At 50.0% G+C, this 23,546-nt stretch overlaps 1 protein-coding gene across 1 annotated transcript; it reads right to left on the bottom strand.

Moving 5' to 3' along the window:
• Positions 1-6,917: 6,917 nt before the first annotated feature.
• LOC103184472 (protein FAM131A) lies at positions 6,918-22,250 on the bottom strand. The gene is made up of 6 exons (XM_042339322.1): positions 22,217-22,250; positions 13,982-14,130; positions 10,165-10,258; positions 9,014-9,196; positions 8,015-8,152; positions 6,918-7,454 (listed from the first exon to the last, which is right to left on the bottom strand). Exons 1-6 carry the CDS (start codon positions 22,245-22,247, stop codon positions 6,934-6,936), a joined length of 1,116 nt encoding a protein of 371 aa, XP_042195256.1. The 5' UTR covers positions 22,248-22,250; the 3' UTR covers positions 6,918-6,933.
• Between the last annotated feature and the right edge of the window lie 1,296 nt (positions 22,251-23,546).

The raw sequence follows: 23,546 nt of genomic DNA, 5'->3' as shown, positions 1-23,546 counted from the left end.
GGGATTGAGGGAAAGAGTCCCAAAGCTTTGGGGTGTGGTGGCTGAAAGTGCAGCTGGCGATGGTGGAGCGGAGGGGGAGTGGGTTGGAGCCAGTAACCACCTGCTCACCCCTTTAATGTGCTGTGATGGGTGGGAGAGGAGAAGTGGGGGAGTGGGGGGGGGGGCTGCTTGTGGGTGGGTTGGGTTGGAGGGGGTGGGAAGAAGGGGTCATGATGTGCTGTCACTAAAAGTCGTGGCTATTTTGCGGTGTTTCTTAATTGCATCCCTTAATACAAAATCCAGCTCAGGAGTCACTCCTCCTGAGGTTCCCACGGGAACTCTGCTCCCGAAAAAGAGGAGTCTCTCTCCTTCCCCTCCCTCTCTCCCTCCCTCTCTCTCTCTCTCTCTCTCTCTCTATCTCTCTCTCTCTCTCTGTCTCTCCTGGCCAACAATCCCGCCAGAAAAAATCAGTCGTTCCCTCCACGGTCTTTGGTGTGCCGTTGCTGGGTGAAAATCGTCTGCCCCGTTTCGTCTACAAAAGTACGCGGTCGCTGTGCTTCACAGTGAAATAGTGTGAAAAGCAGCAAGTTGCTTTTTGACGAGGTGATAAGGCGCTGTGTCGAAGGCGAGGATTCTTACGTCAAGTCAGCTTCTGGGTTCTTTGACGGATCATCCGTTACCCCAAGGGGCGGCAGTGATTGTGGGTGATGTTTGGAGCAATAGGTGCGAGCGGCCCGTCACCACGAATCGGGAAGTGAAATAGACCAAGCTGCCCTCTGACAGATCAGTGCAAGGCCCCACGCTCTCTCTCTCTCTCTCTCTTGCTCGCTCGCTCGCTCGCGCTCTCCCTCACATCCAGCAAGGCTCAGGCACACTTCTGTTGCAAGCGAGGGGACAATTTGTTGTTGTCGTTATTGACCCAGGTTCGATTCCTGAGCGGGTCAACACGTTGGGCAAGTTTCCGTACTCCCCTCGCCTCTGCTTACCCAGCAGTAAGTAGGAACCCGGTTGTTAGTCGATTGGCCGATCGCTTTTCCGGGTGTAATAATCCCTTCAAAAAATAATAACAATAATATCACTCAACCCACAACTGTTTGGGGGACACTGCTGTCCAGGATTGGCTGCCTCATTTCGCCCACAAAATACACAGTCAATTCACTTCACAGTATATTCTGTGAAGCGCTTTGAGACGTCTCATCAACGTGATAAAGGCGCTGCATCAAATGCACGGATTATTATTATTATTACAGAATTGGACGGGGCAGGGTGTTTGGTGCTGCTGTGCTTTGGCGCCTCGGTTGTCAACTCCGTGGGGGTTTGTATTGGCTCAATTGTGATGTGGAACTTTTATATCACAGCAAATCACACGCCGTTAAGATGCCTCAAAGCGCTTCACAGGACTGTGCTGTGAGACGTAGTGACCGAGTGTGTTTTGGATGCCGTTAGGAGGTGGCAGCAGTTAGTCGAGGGCGGGCTCTTTACTTTTTGAAAGTCTGAGGGCGCTGAGAGAGCTTCACGATAAGTGGCTTCCAGTTCTCTTTCATCCCACTCACTGTTCCTGCTTTGAATCGAGAGAGAGGGCGGAGAGAGAGGAGGAGAATGTGTGCGGGGGGTGAGAGAGCGAGCGAGAGAGAGAGAAAGGCAGGGCGACGTGGTTGATGTGAAACAAAAATCTTTTAAAGTGGCATCAACTTTTCATGATCTTACACTGGGTGAATTATTCCAACTTCCCAGCTTTATCGACACACTTCAGGTGAGGCGGGAGGGGGGTGGGGCAGTGGAAGGAGAGAATTATAGAAATGTGCAGAGCAGAAAGAGACCATGGGATCTGCAGCAGCTCCCAAAGCAAACTGTTCTTGTCCACAGCCCCCTCTCAATCCTCCATCCGTGTGTTTGTGTGTATGCAAACGCTCCAATACTCTGTCCCATGTGAAGGACGCAATATAAATACAATACAAAATGCCTTTCACATCGGGAGGCCATCCCAAGGCCCTGGACAATCAGGGATTTGGACCCGAGCTGGGGGGGGGGATTGGGATCAGAGTGGGGGTAGGAAGACGAGGATTTTGAACTCTATCCTCTGGGGAATGGGAAGCCAGTGGAGCCGGGCGAGGATGGGGGAGATTGGGTTACGGAGCCTCGGAGAGGACATGAGCTGCAGAGTTTGGGATGATCAAGATTTGGGAAGGCCAAAAAGCAGGGAGTTGGCGTAGTCGAGCCTGGATGTAACGAATGCGTGAATGGGGGTTTCAGCGGCCTGAGGGGTGAGGCAGTGGTGGAGCCGGCGATATTGCGGGAGTGGAGGAAGGCAGAGCAGGTCATGGCACGGATGTGGGGGAGAAAGAACAGTTGAGGGTCAAACAAGATGCCAAGGTTCTGGTCTGGCTCAATGAGGTGCATCCTTGGATGGTGATGTGGTCAGTGCCTGAAGTGTGGAGGTGCTGACGGGAGCCAATCACGAGAACCTCGGTCTTGTTGCTGTTCATCGTAGAAAAAAGCTCTCATCCAGGACTTGATGTCTGGCGGAGTGGAGGGTGGAGGCAGAGAGAGAGAGAGTTGGGTGTCATCCACATAGATTTGGAAGTTGAGCCCATGTCTATTGATGATGTCGCCAAACGGGAGCATGTACAGGTTGAAGAGAAAGGGACCAAGGACAGAGACCTGAGGAACGCCGCACGAGACGGTGTGGGGGCTGGAGGGGAAACCACTTGTGGAAACAAAGAGAGGTGTGAGAGGTGGGATCTGAACTGAGGTGGGACAGAGCCGGGAAGGTTGAGCTGAGAGGAGAGGCGGTGGATGAGGATAGAGTGGTCAACGGTATCAAAGGCAGCAGAGAGGTCAAGGAGGACGAAGAGGCAGAGGGAGCCCTGGTCGCAGGTGGACAGAATGTCATTTGTCACTTTGACCAAAGTTTGGTCCTGCGGGCGGCACGGAAACCCGATCGGAGGGGTTCGTGAAGGGAGTGGCGGGAGAGGAAGGAGCGAAGCTGGGAAGCAACGACTCATTCCAGCACCTTGGAGAGGAAGGGGAGGTTGGAGATAGGGCGGCAGTTTGAGAGTAGAGATGGGTCCAGGCAAGGCTTTTTGAGGATGGGGTGATAACAGCTGTTTTTAAGTTTTAAATCCACTTTGTAGATGTTGTTACGCATATATGTGTGTGTACACGTGTCTGTGTACAGGTGTATGTGTACACGTGTGTGTGCACGTGCGAAAAAAACACAGAAAGCTCTACACGTTGCTGATTTTCGAAGCAAACGAAGAAATGTTACTGGCAGTTTATTGGGAACATCTGTAACAAAGGCTGAAATAAAAGAAAGTTAGTTCGGAAAGAGAGAGAGAGAGAAAGAAACAGACAGCCAGAGGGAGAGAAGAGAAAGACAGAGAGAGAGAGAGAAAGAGAGAAGCACCGAGGTTTACCTTACAATGGGAGTGAGGGCAGTAGATTGGAGGGAATTTTCACAGTGACCTCGCTTGCAGCTTTTTAAAGAAAAATTCCTACCTCTTCTACTTTTAATGCACCTCATAATTGGGGGTGGTGGGGGGTGGGGGGGGGGGGAGAGGGTGGTTCTCACTCAGCTCCTGTTAACCCTGAACTCCAAAACCCCGTCGGGTCGGGTGATCCCAGCCAGACAAGCAGTGGGAAGCTCGTGCGGGAATATCAAGCTCAGTGTATTTTTTTTCTGATTAAATTCCATCACTTCCCCTCCGCACTCTTAACCAAAACTCTCAAGTTCCCCTCGAGCCCCAGCTCTCGCTAGCCTGTGCGTAATACTCTCCAGAATTAGATGAACAGGTTGTAATTTTTTTAGGGGGGGGTCAGACACTAATGCGGAAAACCATCGTTGCTTAAGCATCTCCAAACCAAGCTGAGAAAGTATTAGGCGCAGGTTGGCAAGAGCCAAGGCTTGGGGACCCCAGAGTGTGTGTTGGGCGAACTGCTGGGGTCTAACCAGCTAAAAGTGCATAGCTTTCCTGCTGCTTGTCCAGCTCGGACCACCCTACCCATTAGGGCTTTGGCTTGTAAGGATTAATAAGAGCTGAGTGGGAGGATCCTCTGCCCCCAGTGACTGGTCTGCCCTTCCAGGTTCTGTCGACGAACCAAGGCTGTGTCACTCCAGGTCATCAGCAGTGACACCTGGAGTTGTCACTCCACCTGGACAACTCCAGGTGGAGAGTGTGTGAGAGAGAGAGAGAGAGAGAGAATGAGTCTCATAACAGTCAAAGGTATTGAGACAGAACTCTCAGTCTGGTTTGCGTACTCTTAAGCGCAGCCCTGGGTTTCTGAACCCCCCAAAAAACAAAGAAGAAAATGAATAATTCACTGCTGGTATTATCGAAGTGAGAACTCAGTGGGGCCATTCATCCTTTAATCATATTAACAGACGTATCTAGTAACAGAGAGAAATAAGACTGCCAGTCAGTCCCCAAGGCCAGGCCAGAGTCACGGAGAACCCCGACACATTCCGCCACAAACAGTGTCGTTTTTTTTTGTCGATTCTTTTTTTTTACAAAAAAAAAGGCCATTTTTCAAAGCAAAACGTGCAACTTGGAATTATTCAGAACTCAGGCAAAACATACTGTCATTCCTCATCAGCCCATCTGTCGTCATGCCAAAGAGCATTGGCCCGGCATGCACGCACATGCACATGCACACACGCTCTCAAGCATTCATGCGCACGCTCATACACACACACACACATACACACCAGCATGCAGGATCACCCTCGTACACGTGCATGGCCGTGAGAGCAGGCGCACGCACACGCATAAACACACACACACACACTCTCAAGCAAAGCAGTGACAGACAACTGACAATGTGTGAACCTTGACTTCTCTCATGCACATGCAACTTCCAACACACCAGGACGGAGTGTAGAGATCAATCGGAACGAAGGGAACCGTACCACCCATGCCATGAACACAGGTGTACGCGGGCAGTCTGGTGGCCAAAATCCCTCGGGAGGGGTTGGGTGGTGGGGGTGAGTGGAACGAAGCTCGGCAAATGGAAATTCCCGTTCCCTCCTGACCTCACCGCCAACAACTGTCACCTCAATTTCCCCGCCTTCTTCCGTCCCTCCCTCTATTCCCACAATCCTTCTAACCCTCCGTATCAATGTGCCTCGAAGTTTAACACATCTGCCAGTTATGTCCATCGTAGGGGGGAGGGAGCGGAGTGGGGGGTGGGGGGGAGAGAGGGGGAGCGGGAGAGGGAGGAGAGAGTACAGATGGTATTTTTTTTGGTAAACTCAATTGCTTGAGGCAACGCTTTTTTTATTCATTTTTTTTAAGGAAAAAAAGTAACCCTCTCCCAGGTCAAATAATATGACATTGAAAGAACATTAAAATACCACAGTATTCTTTTTGCTCGAAGACTATATCACACAGTGATAACGAAGCAGGTATTTTACAGACACAGCACTGTTTGAACCCCGTGCAGGAAATGTACAGCGGCACAAGATGCGGAGACGATACAAAAATATAAATTTCACTTTCCCTTTGACTGAGTTCGCGGGAACGATTTTTTTTTTTTCCGTTTCGTTTTATCCAAAATTAGAGAATTCAAATCGAGGGAATCCAAGAGAAAAAAAAGATTTAGACGCTCTCGCCCTGTATTTCTCGAGACGAGATTACAGGGCAGGTCAAGTCGATCACTCGATCGGATTCCGTAGGCTGAATGGTATAAAATTGAAGGTTTAAAAGGAAATTGTCTTCTCTTTTTTTCACGTGAATTTTTTTTCTTTGTTGAAAAAGACATCCCCTGTCTTATAATAATAATCATAGTAATAATAATAATCCTTGCATTTGATATAGCGACTCTTCGAGGTGTCTCAAAGCGCTTCACAAAAAATATGGTAAAGTGTATTTCGTGGGCGAAACACAGCAGCCAATCGTGCGCAGCAGTGTCCCCCAACTGTTCGAATTCTCAAAGCACGTCACGAAATATACTGTAATAGGGATTAACTGTGTGTTTTGTGGGAGAAATGCTGGAGGGATCGCTTTTTTTTAATCCCGGAAAGTGTCCCGCCAATCGTCTAACAACCGGGTTCCTACTTACCGCTGGGTAAACAGAGGGCGTGTGGAGTAAGGAAACTCGCCTAAGGTTTCGCCCTAACCCGCCCGGGAATCGAACCCGGGTCCCTTCGCTTGCGATGCGGGCGCTCTAACCAAATCGCCGCAGGGACTCCACAGTCATGTTTGGTTTTCGCTTTTGTTTAAGCGTTCCGAGACACTGTCCCGCGCGAAGGCCGCTATATAAATGATCTTTTCTTTTGCGCGCTACCCCCCCACCCAACCCCTCCCCCCGCCCCCCCCGCCACCAAAACCAAAACGCGTCTTACATCTCGGACGTAGGTATTAAGTCACAGTCACAGTCGAGTGACGAGGTTGAGATCAGTCGCGCAGTGGTTTCAAACGCACTAAAAGACGAGCAGGCGGGTGTTGGGGTGGGAGGGGGAGGGAGCGTGGTGACAGGGGCTAGAGCGGGAGTGGGGAGGGGGAGCGGGTTAGAAAGACAAAATTCGAAGTTTGCATGTAAGTGTATAAAGTCCGTACCAAAAGTTACCTCGAAGCTGTAAGGAACCGCATTGCCGTGCTTTGAAATCAGTTCCTTTGTTTTGTCTCTTGGCAAAGCATGCAAACACAACAGATAATCATAATAATTAGAACAATAACCCTCCCACCGTCGTGAGAGAGAAGCGCTCAGGCCTTCTCAGCCAACCTCAGGCATATCACTCGTGCAAAGGTCAGGTTGGTTTGCGGTGGTCGTTTTGTTATTGTCTCCCCCCGTTCCCCCACCCCAACCCCCCCACTCTTTTCCCCCACCCCGATTTTAAGGTCTGTTACAAAAATACCAGACTGGTTGATCGTAAAGGGGAAGGGGGTTGAGGATGGGGATGGGGCTGGGGGAAGGGAGAGACGCATGCCAAGGTCTATGGGTCGGTGGGATGGGCATTCACTGATGTCCAGTCTCCTCCTTGTCCTCCTCCTCCTCCTCCGCTCCCTCCTCCAGCGAAGCCACCCCCGAAGACACCACGTCCGACGCTTTCCGGTGACCCCCGTAGCCGTCCGGCTCCTTGCCCAGGGTTTTGTAGTCCTGACAGCACATCATCTCATCCTCGTCGGGGGTGAAACAGGACTCGGCGTAGGACACCGAGTACGAGGAGTCCTGGCAGATCAGCTGGGAGAGCGTCACCAAGGCACCGTCGCCGTGTGCGTCCGCCACGGTTTCCATGCCCACCGGCGTGACCGCTACCCGCCCGAACAGCTTCGCCGTCAGCTCCCCGGGGGACGCCAGCTCCAACCTCAGCAACGGGTGGTCCTCCAGGCTGCACAGGCTGGAGCATAGGGTCTCGGGGGAAACGGTCTGGGACGAGTCACTCTCCGTCTCGGGGCACGGAGCCCGGCGCAACGTCAGTCGGCAAAGCCGGCCCCTCAGGGCCTCCCGCACGGCCCCCGGGTACCGCCCGCCCCCGTCTGAAACCACGGGAGAAACACTGCAGTCAGAGCGAGAACGACAACTAATAATAATAATCATAATAATAATATTATTACTCGCATTTGACATCACGCCTTATCGCGTCGATGAAAAAGCGCTTCACGGAGTATTACTGCAAAATGGAGTGACTGTGTATTTTATGGACGAAACGACCAGCCAATTGCGCACAGCGACGTCCCGCAAACACTCATGGGTTGAGCAACTACATTTTTTGGCGGGAGGGAGGGTGGGGAGGGGGTGGGGGGGTGGATTGATTATTTACCCCACCCACCACCAGGAAAGCGATCGATAAGCAACCGGGTTCCTACTGACAGGTAGGTAAACAGAGGCGCGCGGTGTATGTGAGATCAGGAAACTTGCTGAGGTAACAGAACCCGGGGCCTCTCGGCCGGAGCTTAACCAACTAGAACCGCACAGGGTGGTCTTGGCTGGACCGGTGTGCCAGACAGCGCTCACAACGGCCAGATTTCCTCGCTGCTTGTCCAGCGAGGACCCCCTGAGCGGTCAGGGCTCCGGCCGGCAGAGTTGGTGCTGAGGCTATGATTACCGGCGGGCTGGGCGGTCTCGCTGGACACCGTGAAGTCCTCATCGTACGAGTCGTCGTTGGAATCGTCACCATCCACCGACGACCAGGCCTTCAGCTTGGCCTCCGCGATGGCAAACTGCTCCGCTACGCCTGAAACCACAAGAGAGTTCCACCTCCAAACAAAGCCGTGTGTTGGGCTCTCTCTCTCTCGCGCTCTCTCTCTCTCTCTCGCTCTCACCTCCGAGTCAGGTCAGAAGGTTGTGGGTTCGAGCCCCCACATCGGGACTTGGAATCAAGCTATCGCTCAAGCTAAGTTGGAGCTATCGCTCCAACAACAACTACAACAACAACTCACGTTTATATAGCGTGCTTCAGGCAAGGTAGCGTCCCGGGGCGCATAGCGCTCCAATGCAGCGCAGCGAGTGTGTTGGGACAATGCAACACCCCACCCCACCCAGTGCTGCACTGGAGCCTCAACTGAGACGTTCCATCAAAACCAGTGAAAGACAAGAAGTTAGATTGTTCATTTTCACAGAGGGTCAAACCCACGGACTTCAGATAAACTTTGTCAGCCTGGCACAGTCAGCAGCGCTCTTGCCTCTGGGTCAGCTCAGAAGATTGCGGGTTCGAGCCCCACATCGGGGTTTTGAATGACATAGTCTAAGCTGACGCTCCAAGTTCAATGGCCTTTGGTGTCTGGGGCCTTGGTTTGGAACGAGTCCAGGTTGATTGGGACGGAAGTGTCTCCTCTCGTCCTCTCGGCAAAGTGATCAAAGGTCTGAGTATTTGGGGAGTGGGGGATTGCTGGGGTGGGTGGGGGGAGGTGGGGTAAATGGCCTCAAACAAGTTCTCAGTGTGAACACTGCTGCAGGTTCTAGCCATGGATTTGCCTGCTCCATATACCCCTCCCACCACCCATTTGTTGTTGTTGTTGGACATAAATTGGTAGGAATGTCAGCAATGAAGGCTTTGATGGTGGGCGGACAATGTTGATGGAACGTTCGTTCTTACCTGCAGCGAATCGTGCCTCCTGCTCGCACTCGCTCAGGTCCGAGTAGGAGCTGAAGTCAATCTCCAGGGTCATGGGCGACTCCATGGGTTTGCACCAGCCTTTCCACTCGATCAGGTGAGCCACACGGCCCTGGGCCATGGCTGTGGGCTTCGTCACGTGATCCTTCACCACCTGCGAGAAACCTGAGGCCACGGGAGCAACAACAACACCTTATAATAATAACAATAATCCTTGCATTTGATATCGCGTCTTATCACGTCTTCGAGTCGTCGTAAAGCGCTTCACAGGTTATACTCAAAAGTGAACTGACTGTATATTTTGTGGGTGAACCGCGGCAGCCAATTGCGCACAGTAGCGTCCCCACAAACAGTCGTGGATTGAGTGACCAAATTATTAATTTTTTTAAAAAAAAATTATTTCGAAGGGAAATATTACCCCCGGAAAGCAATCCACCAATCGACTAACAATCAGGTTCCTACTTACTGTTGGGTAAACAGAGGTGTGCGGAATAAGGAAACACGCACAAAGTTTCGCGCTGTCGGGAATCGAACCCAGGTCCTCTTGCTTGCGAGGCGGGTTCTTTAAGCACTAAACCTCAGGACTCCTTATTGATCAAGCCTCTCTCCTTTCACATCGGGAGGACAACCCGAGGCGTGGGCAGTCAAGGGTTTGTACCTGAGCTGGGGGTTGAGATCAGGGGGGGTGGTGGGCAGGGAGATGGGTGACCAAAGGCGCAGTTGAAGCGGAGGGTCTTGAGATAGGCCTTGAAGATTAATAATGTATAATAATCCTTACATTTGATACAGTGCCTTATCATGTCGTTGAGATGCCTCAAAGCGCTTCACAGGATATATTGCAGAGTATAGTGACTGTGCATTTTGTGAGCAAACAGTCGTGGATTGAGCGAGGCAAAGGGACTGTGAAATGTTCCAAAAAGTGGGGGGCAGTAAAGGCTAAAGGCCTGACTGCCGATGGTGGGGCAGGCAGGGCCGGGGCCGTGGCTGGAGCCCGCTGAGCGAAGGGGGGAATGGGGAGCCAGTGGAACCAGGCGAGGGTGGGAGTGAGCAGAGTGAGAAGAGGCTTCAAACAGGCAGAGACAACTTCCTGGTTTATAAAAAGAGAGGCTGTTTCTCTTCCAGCAAAAACTCACCGTGTAGAGAGGATCTGGCAAGTGCAGCAATCTCCTGGATTGTAAGACCACGTCTAGATTTTGGTAACATTTCAACTGTGTCTTCAACATTTACCTGAGAACGAGAACGAGAGAGAGAGAGAGACTCAGTCAATGACTCCAAGAGACTTGGAGAGAGAGACTTGATCAATAAGGAGTCCCTGTAGTGTTATGGTTTGAGCACTCACCTCGCAAGCGAGAGGACCCGGGTTCGATTCCTGATCTGGGCGAAACCTTAGGCAAGTTTCCTTACTCCACACGCCTCTGTTTACCTAGCAGTAAGTAGGAACCCGGCTGTTAATTGATTGGTGCATTGCTTTCCGGGGGTAATAATCTCCAAAATAAAATAGAAAATTTGGTCGCTCAAACCAGGACTGCCGTGTTTCTTACCCCCCACCCCCCCAAAAAAAACGAATCCACTTTACAATATATTCTGTGAAGCACTTTGAGACGTGATAAGGCAAGGATTAATATTATTATTATTATAATAGGGAGGAGCGGGTATTTGATCCAGCACCTTTCACATCGGAGAACAATTCCCCCGGATAAAATGGGCCGTTCACCTCACGGTTGTCTGCGGGTGCATTGCTCTGGGCAAACTATCTGCCGCGATCGTCTACGAATCACACAGTATTGACCCCCGTAAAGAAAACTATCCTTACACGTGCCCCGGGACCTTTCATGCCAAGAGGACGTCTCAATGCGCTTCACCAAATTCACCATAAAGCGCAGTAACCCTGTGTTTGTGGGCGAATGTAGCAGCCGATTTGCGCACAGCGACGTCCCCGCAAACAGGGGTCTGACCTCACTCATGACACAAATATTATCCAGTTGATGTTGCACCGTGAGTTTTACAAGAAAATAATAATAATGATAATAATAATAATCGATGAACAACCGGGTTCCAACTTACTGCTAGTCAAACAGGAATGTGTGAAGTGAGGAAACTTGCCTCGTGTTCTGCCCTTCCCGTGAATCAAACCCAGGTCCTCCCGCTTGCCAGGCGAGCTCGCTAACCACTACGCTGCCGGACTCCGAAACGAATGCCTTCCCGTTCTCGGATAACGGGGTTCGAGTTCCCACATTAAATCATCATGGTAGATAAACAGCACCAGGAGACATTTCTAGCCGCTGAGCGCTTCATTAGAGAGCGCGTTCCATTTGGACAGACTTTCCCTACACTACACCAGGAAGGAAGATATTCCCCTCAGAGAAAACAGGTCGTTCACTTCACGGCTTTTTGTAGGACATCATCAACAGTGCTTGTTATCTCATTGTACATTGCAGGTTGCCCTGTTTAATGGGATTAGAGTAGAGAGCTCCAGTGGGGGAGCGAGCACCAGCACAGACACGATGGGGAGAGAGAGAGAGAGAGAGAGAGAGAGAGAGAGCAGGGGAAGGGGTTAGAGTAGAGAGCTCCAGTGGGGGAGCGAGCCCCAGCACAGACACGATGGGGGGAGAGAGAGAGAGAGAGAGAGAGAGCAGGGGAAAGGGGTTAGAGTAGAGAGCTCCAGTGGGGGAGCGAGCCCCAGCACAGACACGATGGGGAAAGAGAGAGAGAGAGAGAGAAGGGGAATGGGTTAGAGTAGAGAGCTCCGTGGGGGAGCGAGCCCCAGCACAGACACGATGGGGAGAGAGAGAGAGAGAGAGAGCAGGGGAATGGGTTAGAGTAGAGAGCTCCAGTGGGGGAGTGAGCCCCAGCACAGACACCATGGACCAAATAGCCCTCTTCTATGTTGTAAGTGGCCAATTCCTAGCAATAATAATATGAGTGAGATTAACATTCTTGTGTCGGTGCTCGATGTGAAGAGTCCTGCTGACATCTGCCAGCAGATTACTAACACAGCCCACAGCTGCTTTATTACACTGCAGACTTCCTGTATGATTAGGAGCGCTTTGATCTTTCACTGATATGTCAATTCGCCTGTTGGACACGGTCAAGCCAACACACAACATGCTAAAGCCACAGATAATCACGGGCACGCGGGTTCCAACTGACCCCAAAAGCTGGCTGAAAATATATTAATAATAATGATGATAATAATGATCCTTGCATTGGATGTAGCACCTTATCACGTCTCGACGACGTCTCAAAAACCTTCAGTGATTTCCTTTGTTGTCAGAACCTCGCTGTTCCAGCCCTCAGAAGCTTACAGAAAAATCACCCGCAGACCACACACTTAACCAGCCTTTTTATTAACTATCAGGTGATAAAACCAGTTTCACAGCTTGTCCTGCCACAACTATCACATAACCAGACGCTGGAGTGTAATCCACTGGTTACTATAGGTTAGAGCCAGGAACACAATCAGACCAAATCTCACAGCCTCCATTTCAGCTAATAAAATGTGAGGGTTGGCAACACACACACAAACACACATACAGAAGCTTACACACACACACACGCAGACGCTTACACATACATGCAAACACACGGAACCATACACACACACACAGCTTAGACACACACAGAAGCTTACACACACACACACACAAAGAACCATACACACGCAAAGAACCACACACACACAGACACAGAACCATGTATACACACACAGACACATGCATACAGAAGCTTACACACACACATACAACCATACACACTCATATACATACACACACAGAATTATTTACACACACATACGACGACACATAGAACTATATACAGATAAACCAACAGACACAGAATCTCACACACACACACACGCGCACAGGTCACCTACCAGACTGTTGATTTCAGTTAACTATGATGAGCGGGAGCCTGGTCTCTCTCTCTCTCTCTCTCTCGCTCGCTGTGTGAGAGCTGAGTTGAGCTGTGCCAATGGTAAAAGCCTCTCTGACTTGCTTTCTTTCTCATTTGCTTGTATTCTAACTACGTCGCCCTCCACAAACAGACTGGGGTTGTTTTTATATATAGCCGGCTTCAATGATGGATTTCCATAGTAACCGGTCACTGTGGACCGACTGCTGCTTGGATCTGCTCTGACGTAACAGAGTCGACGTTACATCCTGAACAGCATGAGCGAAAGGGGGAATGGATCCAACTCGATATCCATGGCTCCTTACCCCCAACCCTGCCCTCCCGCCCCCCACTTCCCCTGCCCCCCCATCCCCATTTTCCCCACACCCCAATCCCCTCCCCCATCACCACCTCCTCCCTCCCTTTGAAACACTGAATGCCACTAACTATCTGGAAATGCTGTAGCAAAAGCTCTCCTTGTTACAACGCTTACACTCTTGACTTATACCTTCTCTCGACCCTCGCTCAATGCAGATAGCAGAGGGTGCCATTACTGTGTAGCGCCCCCCCCAACCCTCACCCCACCACCCCACTAGTCTCGTCAATGTCACGGCAAAATATTTTTGATATCTCCTCAAATCGATTGGGCAAAAAGCAAATCCCTGCTTTTATTTATTTATTTATTCTCTTTGTGGTAATAACAATATTAAAAATATTAATCCGTGCATTTTACTGAATGTGTAGTGACTGTGTTTTTATTTGTGGGGGGGGGTGGCGTATTGTAAAACCATAAATACATGGACACACGCGCACACATAGATGTATATATACACACACACACTCGTACCACCAATACACACACAGACCGCGACACACATACACAAAGACATATACACATATGCACACACACCGACCCACAAATACACACACTGACGAACACGCACCAACATACGCCGACATACACACACAAGTGGACACAAGTGGACACAGTTTAACTATGATGACGACCACACACACATGCGTGTGCACGTCTCAAAAAGATTTCAGAAGCAGTCACACCTGGGCAGTGTCCTGGCTGTCTAGCGAGGGCTCTTGTGCAAGTGTCCGCACCAGCGAGGAGGTGATGGAGGTGGTGCTGCCCAGTGGGAACAGGGCAGAGACGGGCTTCACGTCCTTCCACTCCACCTGCAGAGTCGTGTCAACAGCCACTGCAAAAGCAAGAACCAACACTCACCATCACCGGGGCCTGGGCTGGAGCACAGACTCACAGTCAGTCAAATTATTATTATTATTAATAATAATAATAATAATAGGTGTCAGCCGGGCTCAGTCGCTAACGCTCTCGCCTCTGAGGCAAAAGGTTATAGGTTCGAGACTCATGTTTGACTTTGAGCTCACGCAGTCTGGGATGATGCTCCAGTGCAGTGGTGGGGGGCAGGAGGAGGGGGCAGGGAGGGATGGGGTGGAGGGAGGAGGGGAGCGGGGCCAGAAACGAGGACAACTGCACTGTCAGAAACGCCGTCCTTCGGAGGAGACATTAGGACGCGTCTGTGCCTTGTTCAGGGGGAAGATGCTACTCAAAAAAAGTTTCTGTCTCACTCCCAGCATCCTGGCCGATAGTTCCCCCACTTATGCATGAATTCGATCATTTTTATTCATTAATTTATCTATTAATAAAATAGATGTCTCAACGCTACATCAAATGCAAGGATTATTATTGGTGTTATTATTATTATTATTATTTCAAAATCGCTCATTCACCCCACAGCTGCCACTGTGTGCGGATCAGGGGCCGGGGGCACCTGCACAATGCACAGTCACTACACTTCACAGTAAAATCGTGCGAAGCGCTCCGAGACCGATCATACACACAGACAAGCGCCCTTTGCCCCCCCCCCCCCCCCCCACACACACACACACACACTCACACGCACACAAGTGAACATGCAAATCAGACACACACACAAGCAATCAGACACACACACAAGCAATAGACACACACACACACACGAGCGAGCGGTCACACACACACACATGTAGAGGAACAGACACACACACACACGAGCGAGCGGTCACACACACACACACAGGTAGAGGATCAGACACACACAGGAGCGTTCACGCACACACAAACACATAAGCGATCGGACACACACAAACACACACACACACACTTAAGCAATCACACACACGCGCACGCACACGCACAGGTGTAGCTCACCCCCCACGCCTGTCCCAGGAAGTGTGAGAACCCTAATCGCCCGCTCTGCCCAGAACAGTCACCACACGGCAGCCGGGATCAGCTCAGTACCAGGGCTGGCAGCAGCTCTGCAGGTTACCAGGGTAACACATTGATTTGCAATTTCATTTCAGCTTCTCCCGCAGAACCAGTGCTCACCATAAACCAGAGAGCGAGAGCGTGCGAGAGAGCGACAGACAGAGAGAGAGAGAGAGAGTGCGAGAGAGCGACAGACAGAGAGAGAGGGAGAGAGTGCGAGAGAGTGACAGAGAGAGAGTGCGAGAGAGTGACAGAGAGAGAGAGAGAGAGTGAGAGAGAGAGAGAGAGAGCAAGAGAGAGAGAGAGAGAGAGAGAGAGAGAGAGAGAGAGAGAGATAAAGAGAGAGAGAGAGAGAGAAAGAGAGAGAAAGAGAGGAAGAGAGCGACAGAGAGAGAGGGGGAAAGATCACAGTGCCATCTCACACTCACACTGAACGTTTAATTAACTGCACTTTAGCAACGACAGCTGACAACAAGCTGGTGAATGGGACGCTGCGATACGACATAAAGCAGAAAAAATAAACCAAAGTGAATCATCGACAAAATACACAGTCACTACACTTTACAGTATATCCTGTGAAGCGCTTTGAGACTTCTTGACGACTGGCTAAGGCGCTACAGCAAATGCAAGGATTATTATTATTATTATTATTATTATACTTTTGTGAGTCACCACCGTGACTCTGGGCAGGTTGGCCAGCCTGCCACACCACACCACACGCTCCCACACGCCACACCACACGCTCCCACACGCCACACCACACCACACGCTCCCACACGCCACACCACACGCTCCCACACGCCACACCACACCACACGCTCCCACACGCCACACCACACCACACGCCACACCACACCACACGCTCCCACACGCCACGCCACACCACACGCCACACCACACGCCACACCACACCACACGCCACACCACACCACACGCTCCCACACGCCACGCCACACCACACGCCACACCACACGCCACACCACACCACACGCTCCCACACGCCACACCACACCACACGCCACACCACACGCCACGCCACACCACACGCCACACCACACCACACGCCACGCCACACCACATGCTCCCACACGCCACGCCACACCACACGCTCCCACACGCCACACCACACGCTCCCACACGCCACGCCACACCACACCACACGCTCCCACACGCCACGCCACACCACACGCTCCCACACGCCACGCCACACCACACGCTCCCACACGCCACGCCACACGCTCCCACACGCCACACCACACCACACGCTCCCACACGCCACACCACACGCTCCCACACGCCACACGCTCCCACACGCCACACCACACGCTCCCACGCGCCACACCACACGCTCCCACACGCCACACCACACGCTCCCACACGCCACACCACACGCTCCCACACGCCACACCACACGCTCCCACACGCCACACCACACGCTCCCACACACCACACGTTCCCACATGCCCCCCACCACACTCTCCCACACGCCACACCACACGCGCCACACCACACATTCTCACATGCTACACCACATGCTATACCACACGATACACCACATGCTCTCACACGCTACACCACACGCTCCCATATGCTACACCACATGCCCCCACACACGCACCCCCCAGCCCTGAAATCGGGGGCGCATTTTTTCTGCTGCCCTTTGCCCAAAATGGGCACAGCACAAAGCCGTATTCCTTTTAACATCACAATCTCCTCAACCTGTGTGAGTGAATGAGAGTGAGCGAGAGCGAGTGTATGTGAGAGTCAGAGTGAGTATATGTGTGTGTGCGCGCGTGTGTGAGAGTGAGAGTGAGTGTGAGAGAGTGTGATCCTGTGTGAGAGTGAGAAAGACCAAGTGTGTATGAGAGTGAGTATGTGTGAGTGTATGTGAGTGAGTGAGAGTGAGTGTGCGCACATGAGTGTGCATTTGTGTGCGCGCGCGCGTGTGGTGTGTGAGTGTGACCCCATCTGTGACCCCCGAGGATAACAGTTCAAAATCCTCATTCTCATCTTCACCAAACACCCCCCACAGCTTTGCCTACACCTGTGGCCCGTTGACCCCATATCAATCACCTCGGACAACACAACCCTCCCCGCGCGCCCCCGGGCACTGCCCCGGAGCGTCAACCTTAAGCTATACGAGTTGGCAGGACTCCAGGGCACTCACTGCTGATGACAGCACAGCCTGGCTCATCGGCAGGACGTGGAAGGGCCGACCGGTCGCTGGGAGCGGGCAGGGAATCCTCCCGCTCAGCTCCTGTTGCCCCGCAAGCCAAAGCCCTAATGGTTGGGGTGTTTCCTCGCTGGACAAGCAGCAGGAAAGCTGGCCAGACAGAGCGATGTCAATGGCAAGCTACACGGTTTCAGCTGGTTGGGTTCCAGCGGTTATTCGAACGCTGAAGCAGGCTCTTGTAGCCGGGTCCGTAAAGTTTGATGAGGTCCCAGAGGTGGGGTGGGATGTGGAGGAATTTATAGCTTTATAAATAGACCAATAGAGGAAATCCGGCTGGTGGAGTCTTTCCACCCAAGTTACGTGGCTCTTGTGAAACAAAACAGCCAAGATCCTCCTCAAAGCTATTGTGACAAATAATAATACAATCGTGATCATCCTTGCATCTGATACAGCACCTTATCATCTCGTTGAGACGTCTCAAAGCGCTTCACAGGATGTAGTGCGAAGTGGAGTGACCGTATATTTTGTGGGCGAAACGCCGCAGCCAATTGCGCACGGCAGAGTCCCGCAAATAAGTCGTGGAGTGAGTTGAGATTGGCCACCCCTACCAGAGCGACATAGAGAAAGATGAAGGGAACGCAGTTGGCATAGAGAGTTCTCAAACTGAGCTCCTTTTCATTGTCCGTTCAGCGCAGTCTCACGTCACCGGGGACTGTGTCAGTCAAACAACCAGCAAAGTCCTTCACCAGGTTTTTAACTTTTACAATATAAGTACAGCATCTCTCTCTCTCTCTCTCTGTATCTCTCTCATCTGACCTCAAACGTTCTCTGTGTACCTGCTCACGAATGGGACGTTCACTTCACAGTCACTACACTTCACAATCAAAGTCAACAACAACAACAACTTGGATTTATATAGCGCCCTCCACGCCGGACGGCGTCTCAGAGCGCTTTACAGTAACGGATCCCGGGGGGCGAGCCGGGGGGAGGGGGAGGAGCCGGGGGGAGGGGGGGAAGGTGACCAAAGGTGCGGTCGAAAAGAAAGGTCTTCAGCCGAGACCTGAAAATGGGAATTGAGGGAGCGAGGCGAAGGGAGTGAGGAATGGAGTTCCAGAGCCTCGGGGCGTAGTGGCTGAAGGTACGGCCCCCGAGGGTGGAGCGGAGGACTCGGGGGACGAGGAGGAGGCCAGACCCAGAGGAACGAAGGCAACGGATACTGTGCTGAGGAGAGAGGGGGGGGGGGCAGAGGAGTGCAGGGACTTGAATGCAAGGGTGAGGATCTTGAAATCGACCCATGAAGTTCTCATGTTTCAAAGGCATGATGAGACTTTATAATAATAATTATGGTAATAATAATCCCTGCATCTGATTCAGCACTTTGGGAGGACGGCTCTAAGCGCTTCAGAAGATTTGTGGTGGAGTGGAGTGACTGGGTGTTTTGTAGGCTACAGCAAATCCAAGGTTTATGATGATAATAATTATTAATATTATTATGACAATCTTTTTTTAAACCCATTATCAATTCCAATCTTCCCAAAGTCATGACGAATTCTTACTCTCTCCCCTTCCTGAAGATTTCGATGGGGTTTGTGTATAAAAGTGCCAGGAGCGAATGGGGCCGGGGGGGGTGGTCAGAGAAATCGGGCTCGACCTCCACCCCAAGCCATTACTGTTAAGAACCTTGGGATGTACTCCCGACATGAAAGTAGGATTCACAGGAGGCCATTTGGCCCATCGTGTCTGTGCCGGATTTGACAGTCAGTCCCATTTTGTGGAGTCCTGTAGCATAGTGCGCTCCCCTCGCAAGCGAGAAGAACATCAATTTGATTCCCGGTCGGGGCAAAACTTTAGCCAAGTTTCCTTACTCCCCACACACACCTCTGTTTACCCAACAGCAAGTAGGAACCCGGTTGCTAGTGGATTGGTGGATCGCTTTACTGGTGTAATCATTCCTCCTAAAAAACTCAATCCACAGCTGGGACACTGCTGTGCGCAATTGCTTGCTATATTTCACCCACAAAATACACAGTCACTTCACTTTACAGTATATTCTGTGAAGCACTTTGAGACGTCTCAACAGCGTGATAAGGCGCTGTATCAAATGCAAGAATTATTATGGTTATATAATTATCTGTAAATTTCACGACTGAATTTACGGTGTAAATGTCACCACTGTAAATCAGAATTGTATTGTGCATCTGTGTGTTTGTGTGTGTGGGTGGGAGTATGTATATGTGTGTGGGTGTGTGTTTATATATGTGTGTGGGTGTGTGTATATATGTGTGTGGGTGTGTGTATATATTTATGTATGAGTGTGTGTACGATTGAAAAATAATTTACAGAACACCTGTCAGGCTAAATAACACAGAGAGAGCGAGAGCCAAACAGGCTGAACCTGACAGATGAGAAATAAACCTTATATTTCCTGGTCCATTGAAGGCTCAGGAAATCTGCCCCCCTCCCCCTTTAACATCTCAGTGAGAAGGGGAGAGTGAGAGAGGGAGGGATGGCAGAGAGAACATCAGACAGAGAATATCAAAAAGAACATCAGTCCTTTTGTGGAGCCATTTCTAGCTGCAAGAAAAAACAATGCAGATTTCATCAATTTCCCCCCCTTTCCCCTTCTCTCTCCTCTCCTTTTCCCTTTACCATCTCTCTGTGGTGTGTGTGTGTCGGGGAGGGGGGGTGAGGGGTGTTTTGCAATATAACCTGAGACAATAAGGCAGAATCTGAGATCAAAGCTTCCCCAGTTATTGTGGACTTATTCTCAGGCACAGAGAACACTCCAACACAGCAACACATCTGCAATCAACAGCCTCCTGTTTAATTTTATTATCATTATTATTATTATTATTATTATTATGCATTCTGGTGGGCTGGAGAAAGGGGGCAGGGAGGGAGGGAGGGATAAAAAGAGCAGGGAGAAGGAGGAGAGAGAAAGAGAGATAGAGAGAGAGAGACGGGTCTGTATCGGTTGCAATGTTATCCCCAGCTCAGTGTGCTTCAGATAAAAAGGGTATCAAGAGGCCTGACCGCCACACCCAAAAAATATACCTCTCTCTCTCCTTCCCCCTCTCTCTCTCTACCTCTGAGATCTGCCTGTCAGCCTCCAACCTCTGCCCAAGGCTGTTATTATCATTCAAACAATAAAAAAAAATGTTTTGCTTTGTTTTGCTGAGCTTTATGGCTAAGCGGTGGTGCGAAAGTTTGATGGCAATCCAATGAGCTTATTGTGAAACCCATTTTGTGTAACTCACACACACTGGGATCCACTGAGGGTAGGAATAAACCCTCCATCTCTTTCCCTTCTCCTCGGCCTATTGTGTAACCAGATGTTGTGTCCATTTCACACAACAATTTGAGAGAGAGAGAGAGAGAGAGACTCAAACAGGTTTTTAATATCAAATCTTTTGCTCTGGTCAACAATGCAAATGATTAAACAAAGGGTTACTTCTCTCTCTCTCTTCGTCACCTTCTCTCTCTCTCTCCCTTCCACACCTTCTCTCTCTCTCTCCCCTTTCCTCACCTTCTCTCTCTCTCTCTCTCTCCCTTCCTCACCTTCTCTCACTCACTCTCTCTCCCTTCCTCACCTTTCTTCTCTCACTTTCTCTCTCTCCCTTCCTCAGCTTCCTTCTATCTGTCTCTCTCTCTGTGTCCCTTTCCCTTCTGAGATTTTTTTAAGAAACTTGACTTTTGTCCCTTTTCCAAACAAAAATATTCTGTTCACACATCTCACCATTAAATTCCCACTCAATTCTAGAGCTACATAATTCCACCCCCCCATCCAGGTAGTCATAGGTGAATATAATTCTATTTGACACACACACACACGCACACACACGCAGATCTTGAGGGGAGACAATCCCATGTGGTAATTTTTATGATTTAATTAGAAATGTTTAAGCCTTTACTTACATCAGTAAGAAACCCAAAGCAACAGACGTGGGGGTGGGGGTGGGGTTTGGAAAAGAGTCCAATTTGCTCAATTCAGTGATTAAATAATAATAATAATCCTTGCATTTGTTACAGCGCCTTATCACATCTTCGAGACGTCTTAAAGCGCTTCACAGGAAACACTGTAAAGTGAATTGACTGTGTATTTTGTGACAATTTGTTCCCGCAATTCAACAAAGCGAAGCAACTTGTACAGTTTTTACGGGCGCCTTAAAAAATATATAAAATATTACAATTTTAAAAAAGCCTTTTTTCCAATTCAAAAAAAGTAGATTTGGGGGAGAGAGAGAGAGAGATAATTGGTAATTAAAATTGAAGGTGCATATTGATCGCTTTTGGTTATAATAATAAGAATCTTTGCAGTATTATTATAATAAGCATTTAATGGTTCCAGGATTTGTTTTTATTTGGAGAATAAGAATTATGCATCACATCCATTTTATGCCATCCATCACTTAAAAAATATATTATTATTAGTGTTTTAAAGAATAAGATAAAGACAAAGAGCCAAAGTTAAGTTCATTGCAAAAGATAATGAAATACATCTGTCTCTCTTTTGCTTATAAACAAGTGGGGTAGATTTTTTTTGGGGGGGGGGGGGGTGGGGGGGTGAAAGGGAGAAGGAGGAAGAGAAGAAAAAGAGAGAGACAAAGAAAGAAAAGGGAAAGGATTGTGTAGCTGATGGTTTGAGACCCAAACCAAACCACCTCCAGCCTTGGAGTGATGGAGAGATGGAGAGAGAGAATCTCTTTCCATCTCTGCCTTTGTCTCTCTCTCTCTCTCTCTCCCCAACCAAACCCCAACCAAACAACCCCCCCACACCCCCATCCACACGTGTCTCCCCCCCACCCCCTCACACACCAGTACACAATAAGAAAACAAGTCTTACCAATTGTCGTTTTCGAACCTATACACCCCATAATCAGCAGGAAATTTTTTTTTTGGGGGGGGGTGGGAGGGGGGGGGGTGGGAAGAGGGATGAAATATATCAATCTATATATGTCTTTTTTAACCCTTGTTCCAGACTGGAAACATTTTCCCGTCGTTTACCTCAAAGGAAACCTGCCCTCCAAGCGTCTGAAGTGGTTTAAGTTGTCCCAGGGATGGAGGGATGAAGGAGGGAGGTGATGGATGATGGATGGATGGATGGATGATGGATGATGGATGGAGCAGGTGCAACAGTGACTGTGGATAGAGACTGATGGGGATGGGGTGAGCTGTGGGTTGCTTTCCTGCAGAGGAGATGGCACGTAGTGAAAAGAGAGAGAGAATAGAGGCGTTTGGGGTTATTTTTGATGTGTGTGTGTGTGTGTCTGTGTGTGCGACAGGATCACTGAAAGAGAGAGAGAGAAGGAGAAAAGAGAGAGAGAGAGAGATGATTCAAAAGCCAACCCCTCTCTTACCTCCTGGACCATTGGGATAAGCAGATGCTGTGTACAGCTCTCATCTATTGGACAGTGTGTGTGGCAGAAAGGCAGAGTCAGCTGTAATGTTTGGAGATATTATTTGCAATGACTGATGTAGCTTTGGCTCTGTGTGTGTGTGTCTGTGTGTCTTCGTCTGTGTGTTGGTGTGTGTGTGTGTGTTGGTGTGGGTAGTGGGGTGGGGTGGGAAGATAAGAGAAGAAAACACACACAAAAAATCACACCAAATTATAGATTTTTCTGCTTGGCAATGATCAGAAAGAAATCCCTGTTCACTTCAACCTGTTAGTGTTTCATGTGTGGCGAATTGTGGCCGCAAATTCATAATGATGATACTTCCATTTGATATAGCGCCTTATCACGTCTCCGAGACGTTTCAAAGCGCTTCGCAGAATATGCTGTGAAGTGAACTGACTGGGTAGGTGAGAAGAGGGGAGGGGAGCAGAGTGGAGGTGAGGAGAGGGGAAGTGAGGAGAGAGGCGGTGAGGAGAGGGGAGGTGAGGAGAGGGGAGGCACCTGGTTGTTGATGGCACACCAATCCGTTTGCTTTTCCATTGCATTTCTCCTGTCTGTCTCTCACGTCACCCAGACAGACACACGCTGAGATCAGATCCTATCACTACAAATAAAGCCAACGGCTCAGCTCTCTCTGGGATCCATGTGGCACATTTAAACACCACAGACGATAGAGATAGATAGATAGATAATAATAATAATCCTTGCATTTGATATAGCGCCTTTCACGTCGGGAGGACGTCCCAAAGCGCTTCACAGAACACACTGTAAAGTGAATTG

The sequence above is a fragment of the Callorhinchus milii genome, unplaced genomic scaffold (assembly GCF_018977255.1).
Source record: "Callorhinchus milii isolate IMCB2004 unplaced genomic scaffold, IMCB_Cmil_1.0 Scaffold11, whole genome shotgun sequence".
Lineage (NCBI taxonomy): Eukaryota > Metazoa > Chordata > Chondrichthyes > Chimaeriformes > Callorhinchidae > Callorhinchus > Callorhinchus milii.
Note: the sequence above shows the minus strand (reverse complement) of the source record. Positions and strands in the feature narration are given on the sequence as shown.